At 43.6% G+C, this 25624-nt stretch overlaps 1 protein-coding gene across 3 annotated transcripts in view; it reads right to left on the bottom strand.

The window, feature by feature from the left end:
* Nucleotides 1-311: 311 nt before the first annotated feature.
* PSEN1 (presenilin 1) overlaps nt 312-25624 on the bottom strand; it is a 71068-nt gene continuing 45755 nt past the window's right edge. For 2 of the 3 annotated variants that reach the window (XM_089521825.1, XM_089521826.1), the window contains 3 exons: nt 24423-24596; nt 20558-20676; nt 15576-19263 (listed from right to left, as the gene is read on the bottom strand). In XM_089521825.1, the coding sequence (XP_089377951.1) occupies nt 19108-19263; nt 20558-20676; nt 24423-24596 (449 nt within the window). In that variant the 3' untranslated portion in view covers nt 15576-19107. Of the gene's footprint in view, nt 496-15575; nt 19264-20557; nt 20677-24422; nt 24597-25624 lie in introns of those variants that run through there. The other variant, XM_089521827.1, reaches the window with a different exon arrangement.

The following is a 25624-nucleotide window of genomic DNA, read 5'->3' as shown; positions in this document are numbered from 1 at the left end:
GTAAGAAAGATATACAGGTTATTTGCAGCACATTTAAAGTATGTCTTTGAACATGTCCTTCGTATTAAAAGCAACCTGCTTAACACTAATTCATATGAGATGGAGACTAGTAACAAACTACATCTTCAGATACACTGGCTTCTTCCTTGAGTCAAAGGGAATCTCGGAAATTCAGGATTTGGTAGAATTTGAAGAATTTAACTTGTGGAAATGTTTCAGCCACCACTGTTTTTTTTTTTTTGCTTTTTGTTCAATCAATTTCTTCTTAAAATTAAAATCTCATTCTCTAAATCAAATCTGTTATGGCACAAATTAAAAAAAAAACACTCCTCCCATCTGTAATAAATCCTTAGGTGGAATGAATTAAATGAGAGACTTTGGCAGAGTGCAGCACCTTCTTTGGAGTCTGTCTCTTCCGTTCATCAGTGGCTCTCACCTTGACAGTAGAAGCTCAGTTCATTTGCAAAGGTTGCCAGGAAAACTGGGTAGAGAGCACTGGAGAAGGGGGAGAAAATCATAATGAACATATATGTCTTTAATAGCTGTTGTAGAATTATTTCTGCAGCCTCTAAGCTTGGACCTGTGTGACATGTCTGGTGATGGAATAAGCTGGAACATGTTGTGGCATTACAAAAGAGCAGCTCTTGACATGTGAGAATTCCTTCCCATCACCTTTCTATTATGATGAAGTGGTGTACTGCATAAACACAACACTAGAACAGAGGTGACTTGATTAGATTTTTTAAAAGATTTGACATTCTCCTGAAAAAAATGTTTACTTCTCTTTCAGGGTGGCTTGAATTTGTCTACCATGTTGAGGGAAACTCTTGGTGTGTGGTGTGTTGTCCCCCCACCTCCCTAGCTTCTCAGCTTTGCAGCAGTGGAGTCAATGAGGACAGAGTCAATTGCTAACAGAATTGGATCTACACTGCTTAGAGGGACACTTCAGACTGATCCCATACACCTTTGCAGCGTCATAGAATCATACCCTAGAACAGGGGTGAGGAAAGTGCAGATTGTGAGTCACATGCAGAATCCCCAAACTCTTTTTTTGCTCCCCACATCCCTGCCCTACTCCTCCAGCTGTCAGGTGAAAAACATCTAAAGTTAATCTGCTGCTCCTAGAGCCTCATAAAACTTCCTGAATGGCAGGACTTCCTTTCCACTGAGGAAATCCTTTCCAAAACAGGAAGCCTTTCATGTTTTCAGCCTGGCAAAATGGTTCCAACGCTCTCTTCTTGTGATTAACACCTTCTTGGCCCATCTCCCCAGCTCAGCAGTTGAGAAAGGAGGAGATCTCTTGGTCTTTGTAAGTGAACCAAGTCAGCATCCTCTCCTTCCTTCCCTTGGCAAACCCTGCTAAATGTGGAGCATGTTTCTTTCTTGTCATGTCACATCCATGCTGGTCCCTGGCCTCTTGCAAATCACCCGAGAAAGTACATGTCAAATAAATTTTGGGATTAATATTTATGGGGAGGTGAGGAATATTTTTTGGGTTGGCTTTTACATGTTGGCTGTCTAGGCCAGAGGTGTCCTAATCAGTGATGAGTGTATGAAGTGCTTTTGTAACAATACACATAAAAGAAAAGGAATAGTGTACAGAAATGAAATACAACACTCTTTAAGAAGGGCTGCTCTACAGATCCCAAGTGCAAAATACCTCTAGATGGTCATAGCTGCACATGACAGCCCCATAACAGGCACAGCGGCCAATGGTCAGGTTATATGGGGATTCTGAGAGTTGTAATCTGAACAAGTAACTTTTATAACCTCTGATTATATTTGCTTCTCTTCTCCTATCAAAGGCGGGATACAGACCGCCATAAAGTACGTCTTCTATACGTACTAGGGTTAGGAAGGTGCGGTGCTTCCGCACCCCCCTAACCCTAGTACGTATAGAATACGTACAACATGGCGGCGCCCCTTCCACATGGGCGCCGCCATGTTTACGTATCGGACGCTGAGCGTCCGTACGTGTCGCGGCGCCTATGACGTCGCGAGTCCGCGCCAGGCGCCTCGCGACGTCATAAAGGCGCCGCAAAAAGAAGCTCCGAAATGGAGCTTCTTTTTTGCTCCGCGCGGGAGCCGCGCGGTTTGGCTGCTGCGGCTCCCTCGCGGAGCAAATGGCGCCGGCGGGAGACCGCCGCAAAGCGGCGGTCTGTATCCCGCCAAAGAGAGATTCCAAGGGCACAAGGCTCACCTGGGTTTGATTTCCTTTCAAAGAAGGTAATTCCAGATTTATTAGTATTGTCTGATGTTTAGGACTGTTATCTAGAAGCATACAGTTTGAGCATAGGTTAAATGCAATTTCAGCACTTCAACTGGAAAACAACATCCCTCTCATTCATTTTGCTATTTATAAACTGTTCTTTATCTAAAGATAACAGAGTTGGGATTAATAATTATGTTTTAGAAACTAAAATCAAATCATATAGCATTTATTTAAAAGAAATTAACAATAAAACAGCTCAAAATGCTTGCACAAACAGAAATGTTTTGACCAGGTGCTGATATGACTACAAATAAATATGTGACATTTTTTCACTCTGTTTTATTGTGTTTGTCCAAATGCCACATGCTTTCCTCTTGTTCATATTTTGTATTACGATGCAAAACTTAATGGGTTTTTCTCTCACCTCAAAATTTATGCACATTTCAATACGTTTTCCTAATGCATGCATGCATTTATGCATTCTACCTAATTTATGCACTTTCTACATCAACTAAACCATAGGCATTTGTTCAACTGTCTACTTTTTAAAACATGTACAGTATATCTTTGTGTAAGCACTTTACTTTTCAGAAATGCTCTCTAAGCATCACAGTTGTGCAAATTAATCTTGGTAGCTGCTTCTCTCCTCGCAAATCCTACGAAGTGTGAAAATGCAACATTTGTTGACACTGTAAGATGCAATAATATTCTTTTCCACCCCAAATTGCAATGTTGGTGCCAGTCACGTCTTCATGGGGAGGAAGTTCTACAAATGAAACATCGTAAAAGTTGCCAAGTGACAAGCAGAAGCATCATGCTTCTGCGGATCTTGAAACATGGATAGGTTCTTGCAAGGGAATGTGTACTCCTTAAGACATTTGGCTCCCAAATAGCATTTCTAGGAAGATAGCCAGCACCCCAACATGTTTTTACTGGACATAAACTGGGATGTGTGTCTGCTTAGGTTGCCTCAAACTAGTTCTTCTTCACATAAAAATACCTAGATCATGTCATCCCTATTTTATAGGTAGAGAGGTCTCTCACTTCCTTAATAGTTTGTCCTACTCAGAATATTCTCCCAAATGGTCTTGTATCGAGAAGCTATTATAAATGGTCAGAAGCTCTCAACCTTCTTTGTGCCTGCTCCTGTATTATTGTTGTTGTGTGCCTTCAAGTTGTTTCTGACTTACGGCAACTTGAAGGTGAACCTGACCTGGGGTTCTTGTAGCAAGATTGTTCAGAAAGCCTCTACCATTCTCTGAGGCTGAGAAAGTGACTTGACCAAGGTCACCCAGTGGGTTTCCAGGGCTGAGTAGGGATTCAAACCCTGGCCACACTGTGGCTTGCCCCTATATTATACCAACTTGGTTTATTACCACTGATTTTTTTTTTGGATGGTTATGTTAAATTTCTGGCACAATCTATGTATCAGGGTCTTTGTTCTGGAAAGATTAATCAAACCAACTTATATTAGCTTGGTGTCTTGAGCATAGTCAGATCATGGTGCATTAGCGCTTGTTCTGCAGCCTCTCACACAACCTATCACTGACAAACACAGCTCCAAAATGGATCAGCAGCAGCTTCATCCTTGCAGGAAGTGGGATTAAAAGGATTTATCAGTACCATGGCAACAGCCAAGTTCTACTCTTAAAATAGTGTAGCAACTGTAGGTGATGACTTTGAGCTTATGTATGAATCACCTAAAATAACTAGTACCAGTGACCTATTGCTTTGTACTTTATGTCAGACAAGGCATTACATACTGTCTATGGTAGCTTCTTCTTTCATTGCATGTGTGCTTTAATTCTGTAAATGAATATTTTTGGAACGCAATACAAAAAGTAGAACAGAGATGGGCCACTGTGATAGTAGAACACAGTGATAGTAGAAGGGGCGAGAGGGCTGTGCCCAAGTCAGCTTAGAACAGAGGATGACTGTTGTGTCACACCTCTGTTCTTTCTGTGGTTTGCAAGGGGGAGGGAGAGGGCATGGACGCGGGGAACGCTTCGGCTGGGGAGGAAGAAGGTAATATCGATGTAAGCGGAGCTCCCATTGAGGTGGTGTGGGGCAGGGGGAGGTATGGCGGTAGGAAGGCGGACTTGCGTTACAGAGGAAGGCGAGATCGATGCTTAATATCTATCTCTCCTTCCGGTCCCCCTCCTAACCAAAGGGACCTGAGGGTCATTCCAACCGTGCCACAAACCCTGTCGCTGCTCCTGTGCAACGCCAGGTCGATTAACAACAAGTCCCACATCCTCCATGATTTGTTGGAGGACAGTAATTGCGACCTGGCTTGCATTACCGAAACCTGGCTTGGGCCTGAGGGAGATGCCGTGTGGGCACAGGCCCTCCCTGCCGGGTTTTTGGTGAAGGACCAGCCCAGGCTAGGTGGGCGGGGGGGTGGTGTTGCCTTGGTCCACAAGAACACCTTGTCTCTCACCAGGAACCACATCCGACAAACTTCTTTTATCGAGTGTATTTACCTGACCCTAAAGGCTAGGGACAGTCTAAGGATTCTGTTGGTGTATCGGCCACCCCGTGCGCTAGCGGACTCCCTTAACGAGCTGACACAGCTGGCTGCGGAGCTGATGTTGGAGACGCCCAGGCTGTTAGTCCTGGGCGACTTCAACATCCCCTTCGCGGCCAACTATGTTCCATCCGGTGTGGCTCGGGAATTCATGGATACCATGGCGGCCATGGGCCTGTCCCAGCTGATTACAGGTCCAACGCATTTTGCGGGTAATACACTGGATTTGGTTTTTTGTACGGATGCGGAAAATCCGTGGGCGGAAATAACTAATATTTCCCCCCTGCCATGGACGGATCATTTCCTCGTGGAGGCAAAAATCAAGGCTTCTACCCAGATCCCCCCCGGGGGTGGAGGACCTATTAGGATGGTCCACCCTCGAAGGCTGATGGAACCTGAGAGGTTCCAGGAAGCCTTAGAGGGGCTCATGGTTGGAAATGACGGCGACTCTGTTGATGCCCTGACTGGTATCTGGAATACCGGTCTTTCCAGGGCTATACACAGTATCGCTCCCAAGCGCCCTCTCAGGCCTGCTTCCAAGCGAAAGCCCTGGTATACGGAAGACCTCCGGGCAAGGAAGCGGGTCCTGTGACGGCTAGAGCACCGCTGGCGGAAACACCTACGCTTAGCCGACAAGGCTCTCCTAGACCGCCTTTTGGAGGACTATGGAGAGGCGATACGAGCAGCTAAGAACTTGTTCTATGGTGCTCGTGTCGCGTCCGTGGAGTCGCGTCCAGCAGAGTTGTTTACGGTGGTCAGGGAGCTAACTCAGCTCCCTCCCACCCTGAACCAGATCCTTGAACCTTCAAAGGCCTGCTGTGACCAATTTAACAACTTCTTCGCGGATAAAACCTCTCGGATAAGCGAAGGTCTTAACGCCGGCATTATCGCAGAACCTAGGGTAGAGGCATCCAGAGCCTCCGTGGACTCCATTAAACTGGATCAGTTTGAGTTGGTTAGTACCGATGATGTGGACAAGATCCTTGGAAGCGTTCGGAAGACAACCTGCTCCCTCGATCCCTGTCCCTCATGGCTAGCGGCTCAGGGGGGACCGGTGGTAACCTCGTTGTTACACCGGATTATAAATACATCTCTGAGGGATGGGCAATTTCCATCCAGCTTGAAATTGGCCACTATAAAACCGCTGTTAAAAAAGCCCTCCCTCGACCCCCTGATGCATAGTAATTATCGGCCAGTCTCACTGCTGCCATTTTTGGGGAAGGTGATCGAGAGGGCAGTTGCAATCCAGCTTCAATCGATCTTGGATGAAACGGATTATCTGGATCCATTTCAAACTGGCTTTCGGGCGGGTTACGGGGTGGAGACGGCCATGGTCGCCTTGGTCGATGATCTCCGTCTGGGCATCGACAGGGGAAGCGTGTCCCTGTTGGTGCTCTTGGACATCTCAGCGGCTTTCGATACCATAGACCATGGTATCCTTCTGGAGCGCCTGGCAGAGGTGGGAATCAGGGGCACTGCGCTCCAGTGGTTCCGGTCCTACCTCTCTGGGAGGTTCCAGATGGTGCAGCTGGGAGACGTGTGCTCCGATAAGAGGGCCCTTACATCTGGGGTCCCTCAAGGAGCCATTTTGTCTCCCATGCTTTTCAACATTTACATGAAACCGCTGGGAGAGATCATCCGGAGACATGGGGCGCGGGGTTATCAGTACGCTGATGACACCCAAATAGTTTTCTCTATGTCTCCGGCTGATGCAGTGACCGGGGATGGCATCTCTTCTCTTGTGGCCTGCCTGGAGTCAGTAATGGGCTGGATGAGGGAAAACCGACTCAGTCTGAATCCAGAGAAAACGGAGGTGCTCGTGATAAGTTCTCCTGGCCCGGGGATGGCGGTGGTTCCACCTGTCCTGAACGGGATCACACTTCCCGTAAAGGACTCGGTACGCAGTCTGGGGGTGCTTCTTGACTCGTCGCTTCACCTTACATCTCAGGTGGATGCAACGGTCAGGAGCACCTGTTATCAGCTTCGGCTGATTCGCCAGCTGCGTCCCTACCTGGGCCACAGGGACCTTGAAACGGTGGTACATGCTCTGGTAACCTCTCGTCTGGATTTCTGCAATGCGCTCTACATAGGGCAACCCTTGTACCATACCCGGAAGCTACAATTGGTACAGAATATGGCAGCCAGACTGGTCACTGGCACATCCAGGGCCAGTCATATAACACCTGTACTTAAAGATCTGCATTGGCTGCCTATTCGCTTCCGGGTGCAATACAAGGCGTTGGTTATAACCTATAAAGCCCTACATGGCTTGGGCCCAGGATACCTTGAGGACCGCCTCTCCCCATACAATCCGCCCCTCACACTCAGAACATCTGGGCAGCAGCTACTGAGGGTACCTGGGGCAAGACTAGCCTCCACTGCAAGGAGGACATTTACCATCTCGGCCCCGACCCTCTGGAATACGCTGCCCATAGAGCTCCGCTCGGCTACCTCCCTAGCCCAGTTCAGGAAGGATTTAAAAACCTTCCTGTTTAAGCGAGCGTTCCCCGATACGAGCTCTAGTTAGGCCCCCCCCCCCCCCCCCGATAGCCAATGTTGAGCTGGCTAGTATCTGTTTTTAAGGTATATTTTAAATTGTTTTATTGTTTTTGTATATTGTATATTGTATTTGTTACTATGCTTTGCACCGCCCTGATTGGAAGAAGGGCGGTATACAAATAAAGCATTTATTATTATTATTATTTATATGTTTTCATGGCTCCTGGATTGTTTTTTTTAATCTATCATATGTGCCTCTTTATAATGTCTTTATTGTTATTAGCTTTTATTAAGTGCGTGTTTTAATGGCATGTTCTACAATTTTTTTATTGTTCTCTCCCTCCATATTCCTTTTTAAAAACAGAAAGGCAGGATATAAATATCCTAAATAAAAAATAAAATATTCTGTGTGCAGCATAGTAGTGGCATAAACATCTCATTGAAGCCAGTGGTGTAGTGGTTTGAGTGTTGGACTAGGACTGTGGGAGACTAGGGTTCAAATGCAGGGTTATCGTATTAAGCAGTGTTAATTGCAAGCGCTCATTAATCATGAGTTTACTGGGTGCACTAGTCAGCCCTGGAAACCCACTGAGGGACCTTGGGCAAGTCACAATCTCTCAGCCTAAGAAGAGAGCTCACTTCTGGACATGTTTCAGCTTGTCAACATCCTTTTTAAATTGTGATGCCCAGAACTGGACACAGTATTCCAGGTGAGGTCTTTACCAAAGCAGAATAGTGTGGTACTATTACTGTACTTCCCTCGATCTGAACACCGTACTTCCATTGATGCAGCCTAGAATCACACTGCCTTTTTAAGGTGCCATATCACTGTTGACTCATGTTCAGTCTGTGGTCCGCTAAGACTTCTAGATCTCTCTCACATATCTTGTTGTCAAGCCAGATGTCACCCATCCTATATTGGTGTGTTTCATTTTTATTCATTTTATAGCTTACATTTCATCCTGTTGAAATTCACTTTGTTATTTTGGCCCAGCTCTCTAATATGCCAATCTAATCATTTAGAATTCTGATTCTGACCTTTGGGGTGCTGGCTATCCCTCCTAATTTAGTGTCATCTGCAAATTTGATAAGCATACCTCCTACTCCATCATCCAAATAATGTACAAAGATGTTGAATAGCACTGGGCCCATGACAGAACCCTGAGGCACCCCAATGGTCACTTCTCTCTAGGATGAAGTGGAGCCATTAGTGAGCACCCTTTGGGTTCAGTCATTCAATTACAAATCCACTTAACATTTGCATTGTCTAGCCCACGTTTTACTAACATTTTTTCAAGGATATCACAGGGAAACCTTGCCAAAGGCCTTACGGAAATAAAGATATGCTACATCCCTTCATCTACCAAGCTTGTAACTCTTTCAAAAAAAGTTAGTCTGGCTTGACGTCTCTTTGAGAACTGACTTTTCATGATCACAGCATTCTTTCCTAAGTGCTTACACTTTATTTAATTTTATCTGCTCTTCGATCTTTCCTGGTATTGATGTCAGGCTGACTGGGCAGTAAATGTTTGGGTCCCTCCCCCCTTTTTTTGAAGATGAGGATGAGGACAGTATTTGCCCTCCTTGTCTGTTGGTACTTCTGTTCTCTTGGATTTCTCAAAGTTTGTTACCAGTGGTTCAGAAACTACTTCTGCCAGTTCTTTTCATACTTTTGGATGTAATTAATCTAGTCCTAGTGACTTAGGTCCGATACAGATGGCCAAAAGTGCTTTCCTGGGGCTGTTTTAGGGCTCCGGAGGGCTAGGCGGCCTTATATGCCAGCCCTTCTAGAGGAGCCTGTGCACCATCTTGTAGGCGCCCTGCCCACACGGGGTGTGTGACGATGATGTGTGGGTGTTCGCATGCACAAACGGTGCTTGCTGGAAGTGGTGGCGTCAATGCACATGAGCGCCATTATGGCACTCCTAAAAAGAAGCCACTCTAGGCGGCTTCTTTTTAGGGCGTGCGTCAGTGCTGGGCTGTAGGGTTGGTGTGGCGCCTATGAGGGGCAAAAATGGGCGCCATGCAGGTGCCTGTCTGTATCAACCCTTAAATTCATTTAGAGTAGGCAGGTCTACCTGTACTATCTCTTTACCTATTCTGTGCTGCATTTCCCCTACTATAGCTCTTGCTCCATTTCCCCCAGGTTGAGCATTTTTTCCTAGTTTAAGAAGGGTGCTATGTTCTGCATTTTCTTTGTTCTTTTAGCACTTTGCCATCTCTTCCATGCAGTGGCCCTATCATTTCCTTGCTCTTCCTTTTGCTAGAGACATAACCAAAAAAACTCTTTTTATTGTTTTAACTTCTCTAGCAAGCCTGAGCTTTTTCTGCGCTTCAGCTTTTCTGACGTTCTCCCAAGACATTTGAATTTATCTCTGGAGATTACCCCCTTCTTCCATTTCTTGTACGTTTTATAAGTTCTTTAGGCTTCCATCCTGGTTTCTTTTCATTTTTCCTCCTTGTTGGAACTGTTGTGCCTTCAATATCCCATCCATCGTAAATTCCCTTCACTTTTAGTATTTCTGACCAGAGGATAACTCCCAGTATTTCCCTAAGTTTAATGAAATCTTTCTTAAAGGCTAGGGCAGGCTATGCTGCCATGGTCGCCTTAGTCGATGATCTCCGTCTGGGCATCAACAGGGGAAGTGTGACCTTGTTGGTGCTCTTGGACATCTCAGCGGCTTTCGATACCGTTGACCACTGTATCCTTCTGGAGCGCCTGAGGGAGCTGGGCATCGGGGGCACTGCGCTCCAGTTGTTCCGATCCTACCCCTCAGGCAGATTCCAGATGGTGAAGCTGGGGGACCCTTGCTCCTCTAAGAGGGAACTGACATCTGATGTCCCTCAAGGAGCTATTCTGTCCCCCATGCTGTTCAACATTTACATGAAACCGCTGGGAGAGATCATCCGGAGACATGGGGTGCAGTGTTATCAGTACGCTGATGACACCCAAATATGAGAAAACGGAAGTACTTGTGATAGGTTCCTCGGGCCTAAGGAAGGAAATTTGTCAACCTGTCCTGGACGGGGTCACACTTCCCCTGAAGGATGAAGTTTGCAGTTTAGGAGTACTTCTGGACTCGTCCTTGCAATTGACATCTCAAGTAGATGCGACGGCCAGAAGTGCTTGTTATCAACTTCGGTTGATATGCCAACTGTGACTCTATCTAGACCGAAGGGACCTTGAAATGGTGGTACATGCTCTGGTAACCTCTCATCTAGATTTCTGTAATGCGCTTTACATGGGGCTACCCTTGTACCAAGTTTGGAAGCTTCAATTAGTGCAAAATATGGCAGCCAGATTGGTCAACAGTTCATCAAGGTTTGACCATATTACACCTATCTTAAAAGATCTTCACTGGCTCCCTATCTGCTTCCGGGCACAGTACAAGGTGTTGGTTATTAGCTATAAAGCCCTACATGGCTTGGCCCGAGTTACTTACGGGACCGCATCTCCCTATATAATCCACCCCGCACTCTTAGAACATCAGGTAAGAACCTATTGAAGATAGCAACCGCTAAGTATGTTGCTACTTCGCAAAGAGCATTTTCAACATCAGCTCCGAGACTTTGGAACAGTCTCCCTGAGGAGATCCACTCAGCGACCTCGTTAGAAACATTTAGAAAAGCGATTAAAACCGAGCTTTTTAGCCGAGCATACCCCACCAGATATGAATACCCCCTGATATGAATGACTTGCCCTGTCTGTGTATGATCCCTGCCTTGTTTGTTGATGCTATTGTTAGTGTATGATGTTGTATATTTTATTGTTTTTAGCTGCTTTTAATTGAATTTTTATGTAAACACTTTGTGCTTTTTTAGTCTGTAACCCCGCTTCGATCCACTGGAAGAGGCGGGGAAACATAAATAAATTTTATTATTATTATTATTATTTTATTATTCCCCTTTCCAATGTATAACAAACTCCAGGAGTATATGGTCATTCCCACCTAAGGATCTTGCCACTTCCATGAAGTCATCACTGTTGGTTAGGACAAGATCTAAAATATATGATCCCCTAAAGCAGGGGTAGGCAACCTTTTTGAGCCGGGGGCCGGGTTGCTGTCCCTCAGACAACTGGGGGGGCCGAAGCTGGGGGGTGGAGCTTCCACCCTCCAGGGGCGGAGCTGCACACAGGGGGTGGAGCTTCCACCCTCTGGGGCGGAGCCGCATGCCAGGGCGGAGCTTCCACTATCCAGGGGCGGAGCCACATGTCAGGGGCGGAGTTTCCACCCTCCAGGGGCGGAGCCGCATAATAATAACAATATTTGCAAAAAGCTACTAGGCAATGCCATAACACAGGAAAAATGCATGCACACCGTCTCAACCCAGAAAAGAGCAAGCAAGTCCATGTGGGGAGATTTTGCAAAGAGAATACCAAAGGATAAGCATAATGATAGCAGTATTTGCAAGCATGGAAGCTACTAGGCAAGGCCACAAAACAGCAAAAAATGCATGCCACTGTCTCAACCCAGAAAAGAGCAAGCAAATCCATGTGGGGAGATTTTGCAAAGAGAATACCAAAGGATAACAATAATAATAATAGCAATATTTGCAACATGGAAGTGACTAGGCAAGGCCACAAAACAGCAAAAAATGCATGCCACTGTCTCAACTCAGAAAAGAGCAAGCAAGTCCATGTGGGGGGATTTTGCAAAGAGAATACCAAGGATAACAACAACAATAATAATAGCAATATTTGCAACATGGAAGTGACTAGGCAAGGCCACAAAACAGCAAAAAATGCATGCCACTGTCTCAACTCAGAAAAGAGCAAGCAAGTCCATGTGGGGGGATTTTGCAAAGAGAATACCAAGGATAACAACAACAATAATAATAGCAATATTTGCAACATGGAAGTGACTAGGCAAGGCCACAAAACAGCAAAAAATGCATGCCACTGTCTCAACTCAGAAAAGAGCAAGCAAGTCCATGTGGGGGGATTTTGCAAAGAGAATACCAAGGATAACAACAACAATAATAATAGCAATATTTGCAACATGGAAGTGACTAGGCAAGGCCACAAAACAGCAAAAAATGCATGCCACTGTCTCAAACCACAAAGGCACAGGTAGTATAACCCCCTCCCCCAAAGAACAAACCTCTCACCTGGCTCAGTGGCTGTGGCTGTCTCTCTCTCTCTCCTCCCTCTCTTTCTCTCCCTTCCTCCCTCTCTCTCACTCCCACCCTCCCACCCTCTCTCTCTCTCCTCCCCTCCCTCCCTCTCTCTCCTCTCCCTCCCACCCTTTCTCTCTCTCCTCCTCCTCCTCTCCCTCCCTCCCTTCCCCTCCCTCCCTCCCTCCCTCTCTTCCCCTCCCCTCCCTCCCCCTCTGCCCCCTCCTCCTTCCCCCCGCTCCTCCATTTATAGGAGGGAGGAGGGAGGTGGGCGGAGCCAGGAGGGAGGCCCGCTGCGACCGCCGGAGCGCTATTTCAGGGCTCCGGCTGCCGCAGCGGGCCTTCCAAAGGCCCGGTGCAGCTCCTGGAGCGCCGTTTCAGGGCTCTGGAGGCAGCAGCGGGCCTTCCAGGGGCCCGGCGCAGCTGCTGGAGCCCCATTTCAGGGCTCCGGAGGCCGCAGCGGGCCTTCCAGGGGCCCGGCGCGGCTGCTGGAGCCCCGTTTCAGGGCCCCGGAGGCCGCAGCGGGCCTTCCAGGGGCCCGGCGCGGCTGCTGGAGCCCCGCTTCAGGGCTCCGGAGGATGCAGCGGGCCTTCCAGGGGCCCGGCGCGGCTGCTGGAGCCCCGTTTCAGGGGTCCGGAGGACGCAGCGGGCCTTCCAGGGGCCCGGCGCGGCTGCTGGAGCCCCGTTTCAGGGGTCCGGAGGACGCAGCGGGCCTTCCAGGGGCCCGGCGCGGCTGCTGGAGCCCCGTTTCAGGGGTCCGGAGGACGCAGCGGGCCTTCCAGGGGCCCGGCGCGGCTGCTGGAGCCCCGTTTCAGGGGTCCGTAGGCCGCAGCGGGCCTTACAGGGGCCCGGCGCGGCTGCTGGAGCCCTGTTTCAGGGCTCCGGAGGCCGCAGCGGGCCTCCTAATGGGTGCCGCCATTTTGCCCTTCAAAATGGCGGTCGGAGCGGCCAAAATCGGCGGAGATTTCGGCGGCAGGAGGGACCGGGGGGCCGGCGCAAAGGCGCCCGCGGGCTGGATTTGGCCCGCGGGCCGGAGGTTGCCGACCCCTGCCCTAAAGCAACAAAGTTCTTAAGCATTTTTCTGTCCTTTGCTGTTGCTCAGCAACCATATAAAAGAGCTTTACCCTAGCCAGAAAGCACTTACAGTATGCAACTGCTTGAAAAGCAGAAAACTTCTCCATATTTTGCTGCTCTGATGTTGTAAATATATTTTTCTTTAGAGATTGCTTATAAAGCTATTTTCTTATATGAATGCCCTATATACATTTTATCCTAATAAGGCTATTTTTGCTGTTCAAGAAAGATTGCTTTTCAGTATTTTATGTAGTTTTTTCCATTCCTTAATTACGTCTCCTGTGGCTTCAAAATAATTGGCATTGACAAGGTCTCTAAATTAATGTGAAAGCAAGCTTTTAGAAATGGAGTTTGCTTTCGAAAAAAGTTGGAAATATTCCTTGGAGACGTGGACTTCTAAACTCCTCTATAATCTGATCCTTAACTCTGCATTTTGAAAGCCTGATCCTGTACATATGCTCTTTTAACTCTAGCCCCATGGAGCTTGATGGAATATGTTTAAGACTGCAAACATTAAGTCCCATGTTTATATTTGTTTACTTGGAAATCGAACTGATTTAAAGTGTGTCTTCATGCAAGCAGACTTAAAATTGCAGCCTTAGGCTGCGATCCAGTGAGTACTTGCTTCTGAATAAACTCTAATGAAAATCACTGTGACTTCAAAGTATACATACATAAGATCTGGTTGTTCATCACAATCAACCTTGGCCAGTTATAATAGAAATGCTTTCAGCATTAAGGAGCATTGTTTCTGTTTCTTCCACTGCACAGCTTCTCAGTTTACAAGCACAACTCAGTTCCACAAAGGAAATATTTGGAAAAATATGGATGTGGCCAGGTATCCCTTTTCGATGTCAGAGGCCACAGCAGGTGCCTTCCAAGAAGATGCGGCAGCAAGTAAGATGCGTGGGGTGTCCCCACTGTTGCTGCAAACAACAAGTCTTTCTGACCTGCACTAAGGCTGCTTTGGGTTCAGATTGGCCCAGGACTGCAGGATCAGCATCCATATTGGCCAGTTTTTGCATGGGGCTTTTGGCTTGCATGTCCATATAGGACAACAACCGGTCAGTGGGATCACAGGCCTTTTGGCCTGTTCATACGGGCCTTTAATAGGCAAAATTAAAAGTGGAAATTCAGTACCCTGGGCTACTAAAAAGCATGTGCAAATGCAAAGAAGTTCAAATATGAAGTAACATCTGTGGATAAAGAACTGGCGAAAGACATCCAGGGGCTAAGAAGTTAAAGCTTTCTATCTGACCCCATTCAATGTTTTCAGACTGAAAGTTCATAAAAAGAAAAGCAATTGTGGAATAAATTTGTTAGGAAGTTAATAATAAAGGGCAACCACATTAGGCTTAAAACCAAGTTGGATGTGTCTGACATCATGGTACTTTATTAAGAAGTTGAAAGTTGTTGTTGTTGTTTACCACCAAGCTAGAATTTTGGAGTAGCTTCTCTAAATTAATGTCTTCGTAAGGAAATATACAGACATAATGATCACGTTGACCTCTGGGTGTGCTCCTGAACTGGCGATATTTTCTTCGAGAGGGTTAAAATTGCAGTGGGTCAAATGATTACTTCCCTGCCTTGGGACCCTCTGGGGGCTGCATGGATTATAAAAATGCCCACCTAATGGGAAAATGAAGGTGGCTGGCAGTCCACTTCTGATGTTGAAAATCCAGTATCTTTTTTATCACATATTGCCGGGAGGCCCCACAAACAGTTTAGAAAATGAATTACTGCTTCTGGAGACTTCCGAGTGAAGCAATTCACTCTTTTTCCCCCCCAAACAGATGGATGGTGAATTTTGGTTGGTCAAAAACTGGAAGAAAAGTCTTAAAGGCCACATGTAGTGCTGGGGCGCATTATACCCATCCCTGATTTAGCATGTCAACATTTTCAAATAAAAGACCCTAATTTAGTTGAACTAAATCCAAGTACCCAGTTTACGTGTTTTTAAAAGAGATTTTCATACTTAATCCTTACTATAAAGATACCACTGTAGTGGTTTATCATAGTCAGAGTAGATAACTCCACTTATTAGTTGGAGTTTATACACTATGCATGAACCCTACTTCAGATGCCACTCAGGATTTCTACTAGTTACAGAACTGAACAAGTGTTAGGTGCCAAATAATAAGACGCTCATGAGATCCATGCATTACTTGCTTTTAATAATTTGACAAATACAGGGAAAATTGCAATAACCTATCAAAATTATATTTTAATTGAAAAGTTGTTTTAAAAAGGCTTATTCACATTCAGTTCAGAGTATGTACAAATCAGTGTCCAAAAACCAAACAAATAAAAAAAAATTAAATGCTTGGGTCAAAATCCAATTCTACTCTATTTCCAATATTCCCACTGGCAGACCAAAACTGTGGGACAAGATCACATGACTGTACAGACCCAAGTAATGTAGCTTTCTTGAAAAAGGTCTTTAGACATAGCTGCCAAAATAATTTCCAATAAAACTGAAGAAAAATGTTCTGTTCATCCTAACATCTCCTCTAATGTACTCCAACAATAGTTTCTCTTACTGCATCAGCAACTTGTCATGTATAAGGAGAGAATTTCCACATCTAAGATCATGTGAGCCAAAGACATCCATAGTGTGCTTTATATTTCAAGGTTTAGCTATTTCAGGTTAGTACAGCCCTTAAAGATTTGGTAGCCACCAGGGTTTGAAAGGATTATGTTAGCCCAATATTTTAAGTATCTTAGGAATTTAGATATGCCTTATTTGAAAATATTACTATATAGTTATCCTAATACAGGTACAATCAAGCTCTCCTCACTTTTGTTCTCAGCATGTACTAAATTCTAATATTTAGAGCAAGTAGAGAAAATCCATTGCCACACTATTCCCATAATGCTTGGTTTGTTTGACATTTCAAATTTCTGTTAGCAAGCAGTCCCTTAACAATTTATGCAAATGTTAAGATGGGTGAGGGTATAATAACTGACAATATAACCAATTAAGAGCAGCCACTTTGTTACAGAATCCTTAAAAAAATGATGAGTCTGTTGATAAATGCATATTTAGTCTAAATACATTGGAGAGGCATTGCCTTTAAAAGGTTACTGAAATATAATGTATTCAATAAGATTGGAATAATTTAATAATCTAGCCACACTGATGAAGCTATTATTGCCCAGTAGTTATCCAAACTTCCAAGAATAACAGATTAAAAACAATATTTTGTGCCCAGATTTTGATTCTGGCTACCAGTAAGTCATTACTGAAAAGACAACCTGGTGTAGTATTTTGAAAGATATAGATGGTGCTTGGAAGCACCTTCTGCTTCCAAGGTATATGCTCAATGCTGAAAGATAGTGCTTAGTGTACTTTATCTAAAGTCTTCTGTTTTCAAAGTATTGGCTAAAAGCAATTTCCATCTTGAACCTTGTAACTCTATGGGTGCTGCATTTGAACAATTTCACTCAAGAGAAATCTCCTTAATAATTCTGCATCATACCAGCTTAGTTCTCAGCAAGAAGGTAAACATACATACCTAAGCTGTATTTCTTCAGAAAGAAGGTGGTATAGAATGCTCCTCCATGCAAAATATCCCTTCACACTTTAAAAACTAAACTATTCAGAAAAAGAAATTCTCCCACTGATTTCCTGGCTTTCTAAGTGGGATGATTTATTTTTTTATTTATTTTGGTACAAGGAAGCTTTTCATCACTTGAGTCCACACTTGCAATATGAAATAGTAGAGTCTACACACATGATGCAGTAAGTTTTTGACAGTGGAAGACTAGTAATGTGAGTTAATTCTAAGCAATTTTCTATGGGTCCCCTGAAATTCATGGAAAGGCTTCTATTGTTTTCTACAACTCCTGTAGTTTCTGCAAATATCACATACACAATTGTATATGTGTACTGCTAACTTGTCCACTAACCAAGAAGTGTAGCCTTAAGGAATAAACTATCACCAGTGGTATCAGGCTTTGGCATTCTTCTTACTCTTCTTATTTTATTGATATTTCCCAGTATCATTATAAGATGAATGCTCTAATGATATACACTGTACAGTACACAAAATATACCACTATTTCCTGACATTCAAAAGTTAACTTCAGATCCTATTCCTCAAGTAATATTGGAAACAGAAAGCTATTATTTACACAGATAGATCTGGGTTATCTCATACTAGCTGAGAGCCATGGTAGGGTTTTCATTTCTTTAATGCTTACCCAAACTGAATTCCACAGGCAATTGCCAGCCACTCGTTCCTACGGGATTAGTTTGGCAAGTACATCTTCTTCCAAGAAAAATGTTCTAATTTCTAGGTTACAGCCTAGTAAAGGTCATTCCCAAGAGTGCTCAAAATACGTCAGGAAAAGGAAGGCAACGTAGCTAGTTTCATCTTATAAGAAATGTTGAGGGATTTAGGCCTTTTTCTGATATAGGAGTACTTCCTGTTACAATTCTCAATCAAAAATTAAAGCAATAAGGTTCCCTAAGAAGTGGTTACTATAATACTTTTTCTGGAATGATACTGGAAGCCAGAATCTAGTATTTTTGTTAAGAGATCTTGCTTGTAAAGTCCACATAAATGAGCAATGTAGATATAACTTTTTTCACGGGTCTGCTTCCAAAAGGTTAGTTCCATAACAGTCTTCTGGGGATGTTAAGTGGATATCAACCCTCAGCTTTATAAAATAAACAGTTTTTCTTTTTTACTCTTACAATATGACATACACTATTTTACATTATAATTTCAAGGAATAATAAAAAATAATTATATGTCTGAGAACAAATGATGAATTCAAACATTCACCACTGTTTAAAAAGATAGAAACAAAGTATTTTTGGTTGAAGTATGTCTCATTGCTATCCTGTAGTTTTAAGGGTCTTAATGTGTTCTAATCACTCACTATTTAAATACATTGCAGATCACACATTAAAGCTAAATGAATATTCAAGTTATTTTGTGGGCAAGAGGCAACATCAAGAAATGGGTTGTACAATATCTTAAGAATTAAAAAAAACCTTTGTAATCAACAATCCTAGTTCTGATTTCATGACTCACTTGTTGCAAACTAAATTGAAGGAACATTTGCAGCAGCATCAGAAAATGTGTGTTCTGTGTCAAAAATTGTTAGGAACCTGTAAATTTGTACAGAAGGTATTGTGCCAGAATGACAATTAGACCTCATAGTACTTTAACACAAAGCATATGGGACTACTTTCATGATTTTCTGTTTAGAGAAGACAAAATTCCGTTATCCACAAGCCAGTTGCTGCTCTTCAGGTAAGTTATGGTGGGATCAGGTATTGATAGATGATGTTCTGGAGCCAGGCTGACACTTTGAATATTCCAGACAGCTCAGTTTGATTTATCAGTCCCCTTTATTTAAACTATTTGCAGTTCTCAACACTCTCCAGCAGTAGGGTAGGGGTGGAGTTGGAATCACTGTGCTGAGCAGCTACATTGCTGGTGAAAGCATAGGCATCTTTTGTACATATGGTCCTTTCAAAGATATATAATTCAAAACTGCTGAGGTCTTATAGTCCCATAACCTGCTCATTAAGAGACCATTTTTGCAGAAAAAAAATCCAGTAGTGCCCAGCACGGTGGCTGTTTTAAGAAGTGGGAGGGAAATAATTTCTCGCTCCCATATTTGCTACAGTCAGTACCATGTTCACAGGTGGTCAAATTAAATTGTGCTAGATATAAAACTGATGGAATGCTAGCTGGTCCATAAAAGGTTGCACCAGGTAATCTGTGGCAAAATAGAAAACGAGCCCAAATGTTATGGAGATTGGAAGAGCTGGTAAGGCCTTTTTAAAAATGGCAAGCAACAAGAGGGTAAGGCACAGGCCCTGAAAAGAAAAAGGAGATAAAGAAGCAGCAATTTATTAGGCAGTTGGACTCTTTATATAAAATATCACATGACATGTTTGTCTGTTTCCATGATAAAAAATACCAGCACTGGTAAATTGATTCTCTACAGGATTAAGGTATCCCTACAGAATTGTTTGAAAGTCAGGATGGTGAATTGGTTTGAGTGCTGGACAATGCTGGATACTAGAATCTGAATCCCTGCTCAGTTATGGAAACCCATTGGGTGACCCTGGGGAAATCTAGTGGGTGACTCTCTCAGCCAGAGAGAAAGGGAAAGTCCCCCCCAACAAATTTTGCCAAGAAAACCCTATGACAGGGTTGCCTTGGGGTTGCCATAAGCTGGGAATGACTTAAAGGCACACAATAACAAGAAGAACTGGCATGTTCTATCCTGAACTTTCTTCACTGCCACCTCCAAGACTCAAAGCCTGCAGAACACCCTAAAGTAACTGAGCTAGAGTTCCACAGCTGGTATGGTAACCCACATTTCATCCAGCTAGGCAGAGGTCTCCTCCCCATTCCTAGTAGGAGAGTTCAAAATAATTAGGAAGTCTGGTGAGAAGTCCTTCTCCTTCCCTGGACTTCTCCCAACCACCTAACACCACGTCCCAGGTGCTGGAGGGAGTTTTAACATCGAATTGAGAAGGGAAGCAAATGGTGTTAAATGGGGAGTTTTTCAATGGGAAGAGAAGACTTGCAGATCGGATTGGGGAGAGAAGCAAGTGCTGTTAAATGGGGAGTTTCTTCCATAGGAAGAGAAGCCTTGCAGATCAGACTAGGCAGAGAAGCAAGTGTAGTTAAATGGGGACTTTTTTTCATGGGAAGAGGTGGCTTGCAGATTGGACTGGGAGAGAAGCAAGTGGAGTTAAACGGGGAGTTTTTTCCATGAGGAGAGGAGGCTTGCAAATTGGATTGGGAACCTCCTTCACACATACACAGAAAAACACGGGCATCAGGCTTGCTTGTTTTAGGACCTTTCTAAGCAGTACTAGTGTATTGGCCCATATATAATTCACCCCAGGATTTTAGGGTCAATTTTGGGACATACATTTCTCGTCTTATAGTTGAGTATATATGGTAGATATATGGTATGAATCAGACAGTTTGTTCATGGTGAGAAAAAATCAAGAGGAAATGAAGGTGTCCATGTAACAAGGCATACTCAACCAAATCTGATGGAACAGTATTTTGAGATGAGGACTATAAAATCGCATGATTCACTTGTAATTATTTCATTTGGCTTGTATATTCCTATTTTGCTAGTATACTCACAATTAAAATGGCTACAAAACAGGCTAAAGTTGTGTTCCAGTCTCCACTAGCTGTTGCTGATGCTTTGCCAACGAGAACACTGTAGAAAATGAAGTCACCTAAGCCAAGCTTAACTCCCCCTGTAAAAGAAAAAGAGAATGACTAAGCAAAGACTATAAAAATGACTCCTATTATTCAACTATGTAATTAAACTCATCATTTACAGTGACATTTAGTTACAATCTATTGGTTAAGCCCATGGACCAAATGGAATGCTTTACAAAGACTTGGGTTTTTTTGCTGTCAACTCCATAGAATTTCTACTATTGTATTACACCACAATGCCAAATATTTGAATTTTCATATCAAACAGATGTAATAGAATGAATCTGAAGAAAATTTTTAAAACTTCTTGGATTTCATAAGCAGAGGGGACAATAACATTAGTCTTAACCATGTGGCCACCCATCAGATTAATGACTTCATACTACACAAGTTTAAGTTGCTAACCATCTTTCCTAATCATCTCACTGTCCAGTCAGTGTTGTAAGCATCTTGGTTAAGTCCAATGAAATGAAATGTAATCCATTTTTTGGATGCATCTCAACATGATTACAGCTTTCTATGTAATAATGTGTGTTTTTCTACCTAGTGAATTTGCAATTTTTTGCTTAAAATGATAGCCTGCCTGCATTATAAGCCACATTCAGTGCCCTAACGTCTCCTACCAAATTCTTACTATGTTTACTTAAGTTGAATGTGTCTAATTATGGTGCATCTTTACATTTCAACCTATGTTTATTGTATAAGCTGCTAACTTCATTTTTTCTTTTTTTCCTGATAATTATGAACTTAGCAGGATTCTAGAACATTCAATTAACAGTAAACAGGAGGGCATCTGTATTTTCATCCCATTATGTATGACTGAAGCCATGCCTGTTTTCTCAAACCTTCAAGATGGACAGAATGCTTACCTGTAACAGTATTTCTTCGAGTGGTCATCTGTGAATACATACAAATGGGGTTGTACTGCGCCTGCGCAGTGCTGCTCAGAAAACTTCTAGAATCACTGGGCAAAGTTAACTTTGCAACTTTTTGGTGGTAGCTCCGCCCATCCCATGTAAGTCCCCTGCATTCCCACTCTTTCCCCAGTTCCTTCTTTCCGCCGCGTTAGCTGCTTTAGTAACTTTGCTTCTGTGACTTCTGCTTGTCTCATTGGAAATTGACCTCGGACTATTTGACCATTCTCGATCTGACCCCCTTGTGTTTTGGAGAGGCTGTTGGTACAGGGCAGCCTTAAGGCGGGAGTCCCAATTTTTCCTCGCCTGTGGAGTCAGAGACTTGCAGAGAGTGCAGGTCTTGGGGTTGTGGGCCTCCCCGAGACAGAGAAGACAAGAAGAGTGCGGGTCCTGGCCGGGAATCTTACCCCTGCAGACATCGCACTTCTTAAAAGGAGCCGGAGACAACGTAGGCAAATCACAATCCAAATCGTAGTCATTCAAGCACGCAGAGAATGGTCAACAAAACACGAGGGCGTCAAATCAAGAATGGTCAAACAGTCCGAGGTCAAGAATTTCCAGTGAGACAAGCAGAAGTGATAGAAGCGAAGTTCCTAAAGCAGCTAAAGCTGCGGAAAGAAGGAACTGGGGAAAGAGCAGGAATGCAGGGGACTTATAAGGGATGGGCGGAGCTACTGCCAAAAAGCTGCAAAGTTAACTTTGCCCAGTGATTCTAGAAGTTTTCCAAGCAGCACTGCGTAGGCGCAGTACAACCCCATTTGTATGATTCGCAGAAAACACGAAGAAGAAATAACAATGTTTTTGACCATCACTGCCAGATGCAATGGTCCCAATGAAACATTCAGCACAGTTGTACTGAGGCATTCCTGTTGTGGGTTTATTAATTTTATCTATGATATTTAAATACTTCTTGAAGTGATAAAACCTCTATGTGTTTTATATAAAATCATATATAACATTTTTAAAATAAATAAATAATTAGAAACAGAACAACCACTAATATTGTAGTATTAGTGGCATTCTGCTGGTTGTAGGACAACTAATAACGTCTCCAATGCAGCACTTAGTAGCTGAAGGGGAATGTAGAAGGCAGTCAGCTGGATATCTGAGTCCTGAGGGGTTTAGGGCATTATAGGTAACATGGGTTTCATTGCTAACAGGCAGCTGGGATAACACAAGGCCTACGTTTGCCTTAGCCAGGTGACTGTGCTCTTGCCTATACAGTGGTGCCTCGGGTTACGAAATTAATTCGTTCCGCTGTCAATTTCGTAACCCGAAAGGCTTTCGCAAGCCGAATGCCCATAGGCGCTAATGGGGAAAAGCCGCGATTTGGTGTGAAATCGCGCAGAAAAGCACCAAAAGTTTTTTCGTAACCCGAAAAAACTTTCTTAACCCGGAAAATTTTTTTTAAATTATTTTTTTTCGTATCCTGAAAATTTCGTAACCTGGGTATTTCGTATCCCGAGGTACCACTGTATCTATATCTGTGATAATCATAAACTCTGGGTATTCTGCCAGTTGCAATTCTTATTTTGTGTCCTTTTTGGCTATGCATTCCAAACTGGAGAGAGTGAGTGGGAAGTATGACAAACATCTGAAGAGTGAGACTATACCTAGTGAGATTTTTTCTTGTTCTTACTTTTCTCTTAAAACATCACAGCCCTATAATGTATAGCAAACTGCTTTTAAGAGTATGTACAGCTGCAAGAGTGACTTACTATGTAACATAAGGAGTAAGTTATGCAAGATTAATATCCCTTAAGTACATGGAGTGAGCTGGCCTTATAGCTTATAGGCACAGAGAATAGGATTTACTCTTTCCTCAGTATCTGTTTCTATTGATCAGTCATAAAACAGGGATCTCATCACAGTGGGTTGTATCTTAAAGTTGTCTATCGAGAAATCCTCACAAATTGTTGGGCTATGGGTCGTCACTTTGTATTGGTTTTGATGATGTTTTTGTAAACCGCTGTGATCTGCAAGGAATAGCGGTCTAGAAATAAAATTTCATTCATTCATTCAAATGAAATTTTGGACACTATATCAAAAATTATAAAAGGCATAAAAATTAAACTGCGCTTTATATTCTATGACCTGTACAAAAAGTAAAGTACAGGATATTCTTCACTGAAGACAGTTTCTGGATCAGTTTTTCGAACTAAAATGACAATTTTAACAGACATCATGTGGACAGGGGAAGGGACAATATATGTTCTCAGATCTAATGAACTTTCCAGGAGTTTGTGTTTTCCTGAATAACAGTGGCCTACTACGTATATGTGGGGCTGCAGAGAAGTAACAAGGAATACATTATAAATAATATTGATATTTCATTTGAGCTCGCAATCGTTGAAGCAATATCTTCATGTTTTGTGTAGGGCAGTCAAACAATTTAACAACACAGCATTACACGACATCTTTTCCTGTGCCTACTACGATGCTCAGTTGCAAGAGCCTCTCATTGGGGTATGTGTGATAATCAGGCCAAATCAGCCCAATGAACCTCCTGGGGGCCTCCATCAGGAATGCACACCATTTAAACCCACCCAAATCAAAAAATGAGCCAAACACAGAAATTGGAGTTACCCTCTGGTTTCATTTTCAGCCTTTCATTGGGTGATTTCTTTTTTAGAGGGCAGCCCACTAGGGGGATGTAATGATGAAAATGGATTCTAGAAATCTCTATAGTTGACCGTTACCGATTAAACGTCAGATTTTTGTAAAAGTCTACATACAGATCAACAAATACTTCCAAACAGTCCCAAATTTGCAATGCATGCACTGCTTTTCAAGTTGTGAAACAGAACTGTATGCTTTCTTAGCTATACTTGACAGTTAATGTATGTTCATCAAGAAATATTACTTACTTTCATCTGGGTCTTCACTTGCTAGGGAATTTGGAGGCAAAGTTTGAACAGCAGCTCGTGTCTCAGGAGTTGATTCCAGAGGTCCTATCCTATTATCCCGTTGCTGTTCCCATTCCTGACTGAAGCCTCCATCATCAACCTCTGTGCCTGCATTCTGATTTTGGTTTGTTGTGACTGATAGAAAACAGAAATTTGGAATATTTGAAAAAACCAAGTCAAATTTAATTATTAATGAATTATTTGTGTATTGGGGGGGACTTAAATGTTTCCATTGAGCTCTAGATATATTATTGTTTGAGAACAAACCACTGGGTGTATCTGAAAATTATTCTAAACATGTTTTAAAATACACACATTTTACGATGCCACTGTATTTAATTGACTTGAGTGCCCATGAATTTTGGTATCTACAAGGGATCTTGGAACCAAACACCAGCAGATACCAAGGGTGATCCTTATTGACAAAGAACAACACAGTGTAACAGTGATTGTGAGTTTCAAAACACAGAGGGTAGAGATAAACTTAAGTGAAAAATAATAGTACACGCATCTATCTCTTCCCTATTCTGGCAGTAAGATTTTAGTACAATAGTTCAGTACATTTCAATGTTAGTAATATTTTTTATCTATATTTCTTTAACATTATATTTCCTTTTCAAAATGTGAAACAGAGCTTCTGCTATTTATGCCTATAAAAGAAAGGGCAGCAAGTCAAAGTGACAAGGACCTAATCTCTTAATTGCCTATATATTTCCCTTGAATTACAAGAGCAGTTGAAATGGAAGGGAAAGAGAGAGAAAGAGAGAAATGATAGCTGCCGAAGTGAAGATGGGAGAGCATCAGAGAGAAAGGGTATAACAGAGGTCGGCAACCCCTGGCCCGGCGCGGGGCCTTTGGGAAAGAGGAGGCCTCCAGTGCTGGCGGCCCTCGTCAGGGGCCGGGAAAGAGCAGGAGGCCTCCAGCGCTGGCGGCCCCCCGCCGGCTCTTTCCCGGCCTCTGACAGGGCTTGGGCCCCGTCAGGGGCCGGGAAAGAGGAGGAGGCCTACAGTGCTGGCGGCCCCCGCCGGCTCTTTCCAGGCCTGTAGGAGCCCCGCTGCGGTCGCCAGAGCCCTCCATCAGGGCTCCAGGGGCCGCAGCGGGCCTGTAGGAGGCCATGCAGCCCCCGGCCTCCCTCCGGAGAGAGAGGCCTGGGGCTGCTGGGG

This window comes from Sceloporus occidentalis, unplaced genomic scaffold (assembly GCF_023333645.1).
Source record: "Sceloporus occidentalis isolate IW3139 unplaced genomic scaffold, rSceOcc1.0.p SCAF_4, whole genome shotgun sequence".
NCBI classification, from domain to species: Eukaryota; Metazoa; Chordata; class Lepidosauria; order Squamata; family Phrynosomatidae; genus Sceloporus; species Sceloporus occidentalis.
Note: the sequence above shows the minus strand (reverse complement) of the source record. Positions and strands in the feature narration are given on the sequence as shown.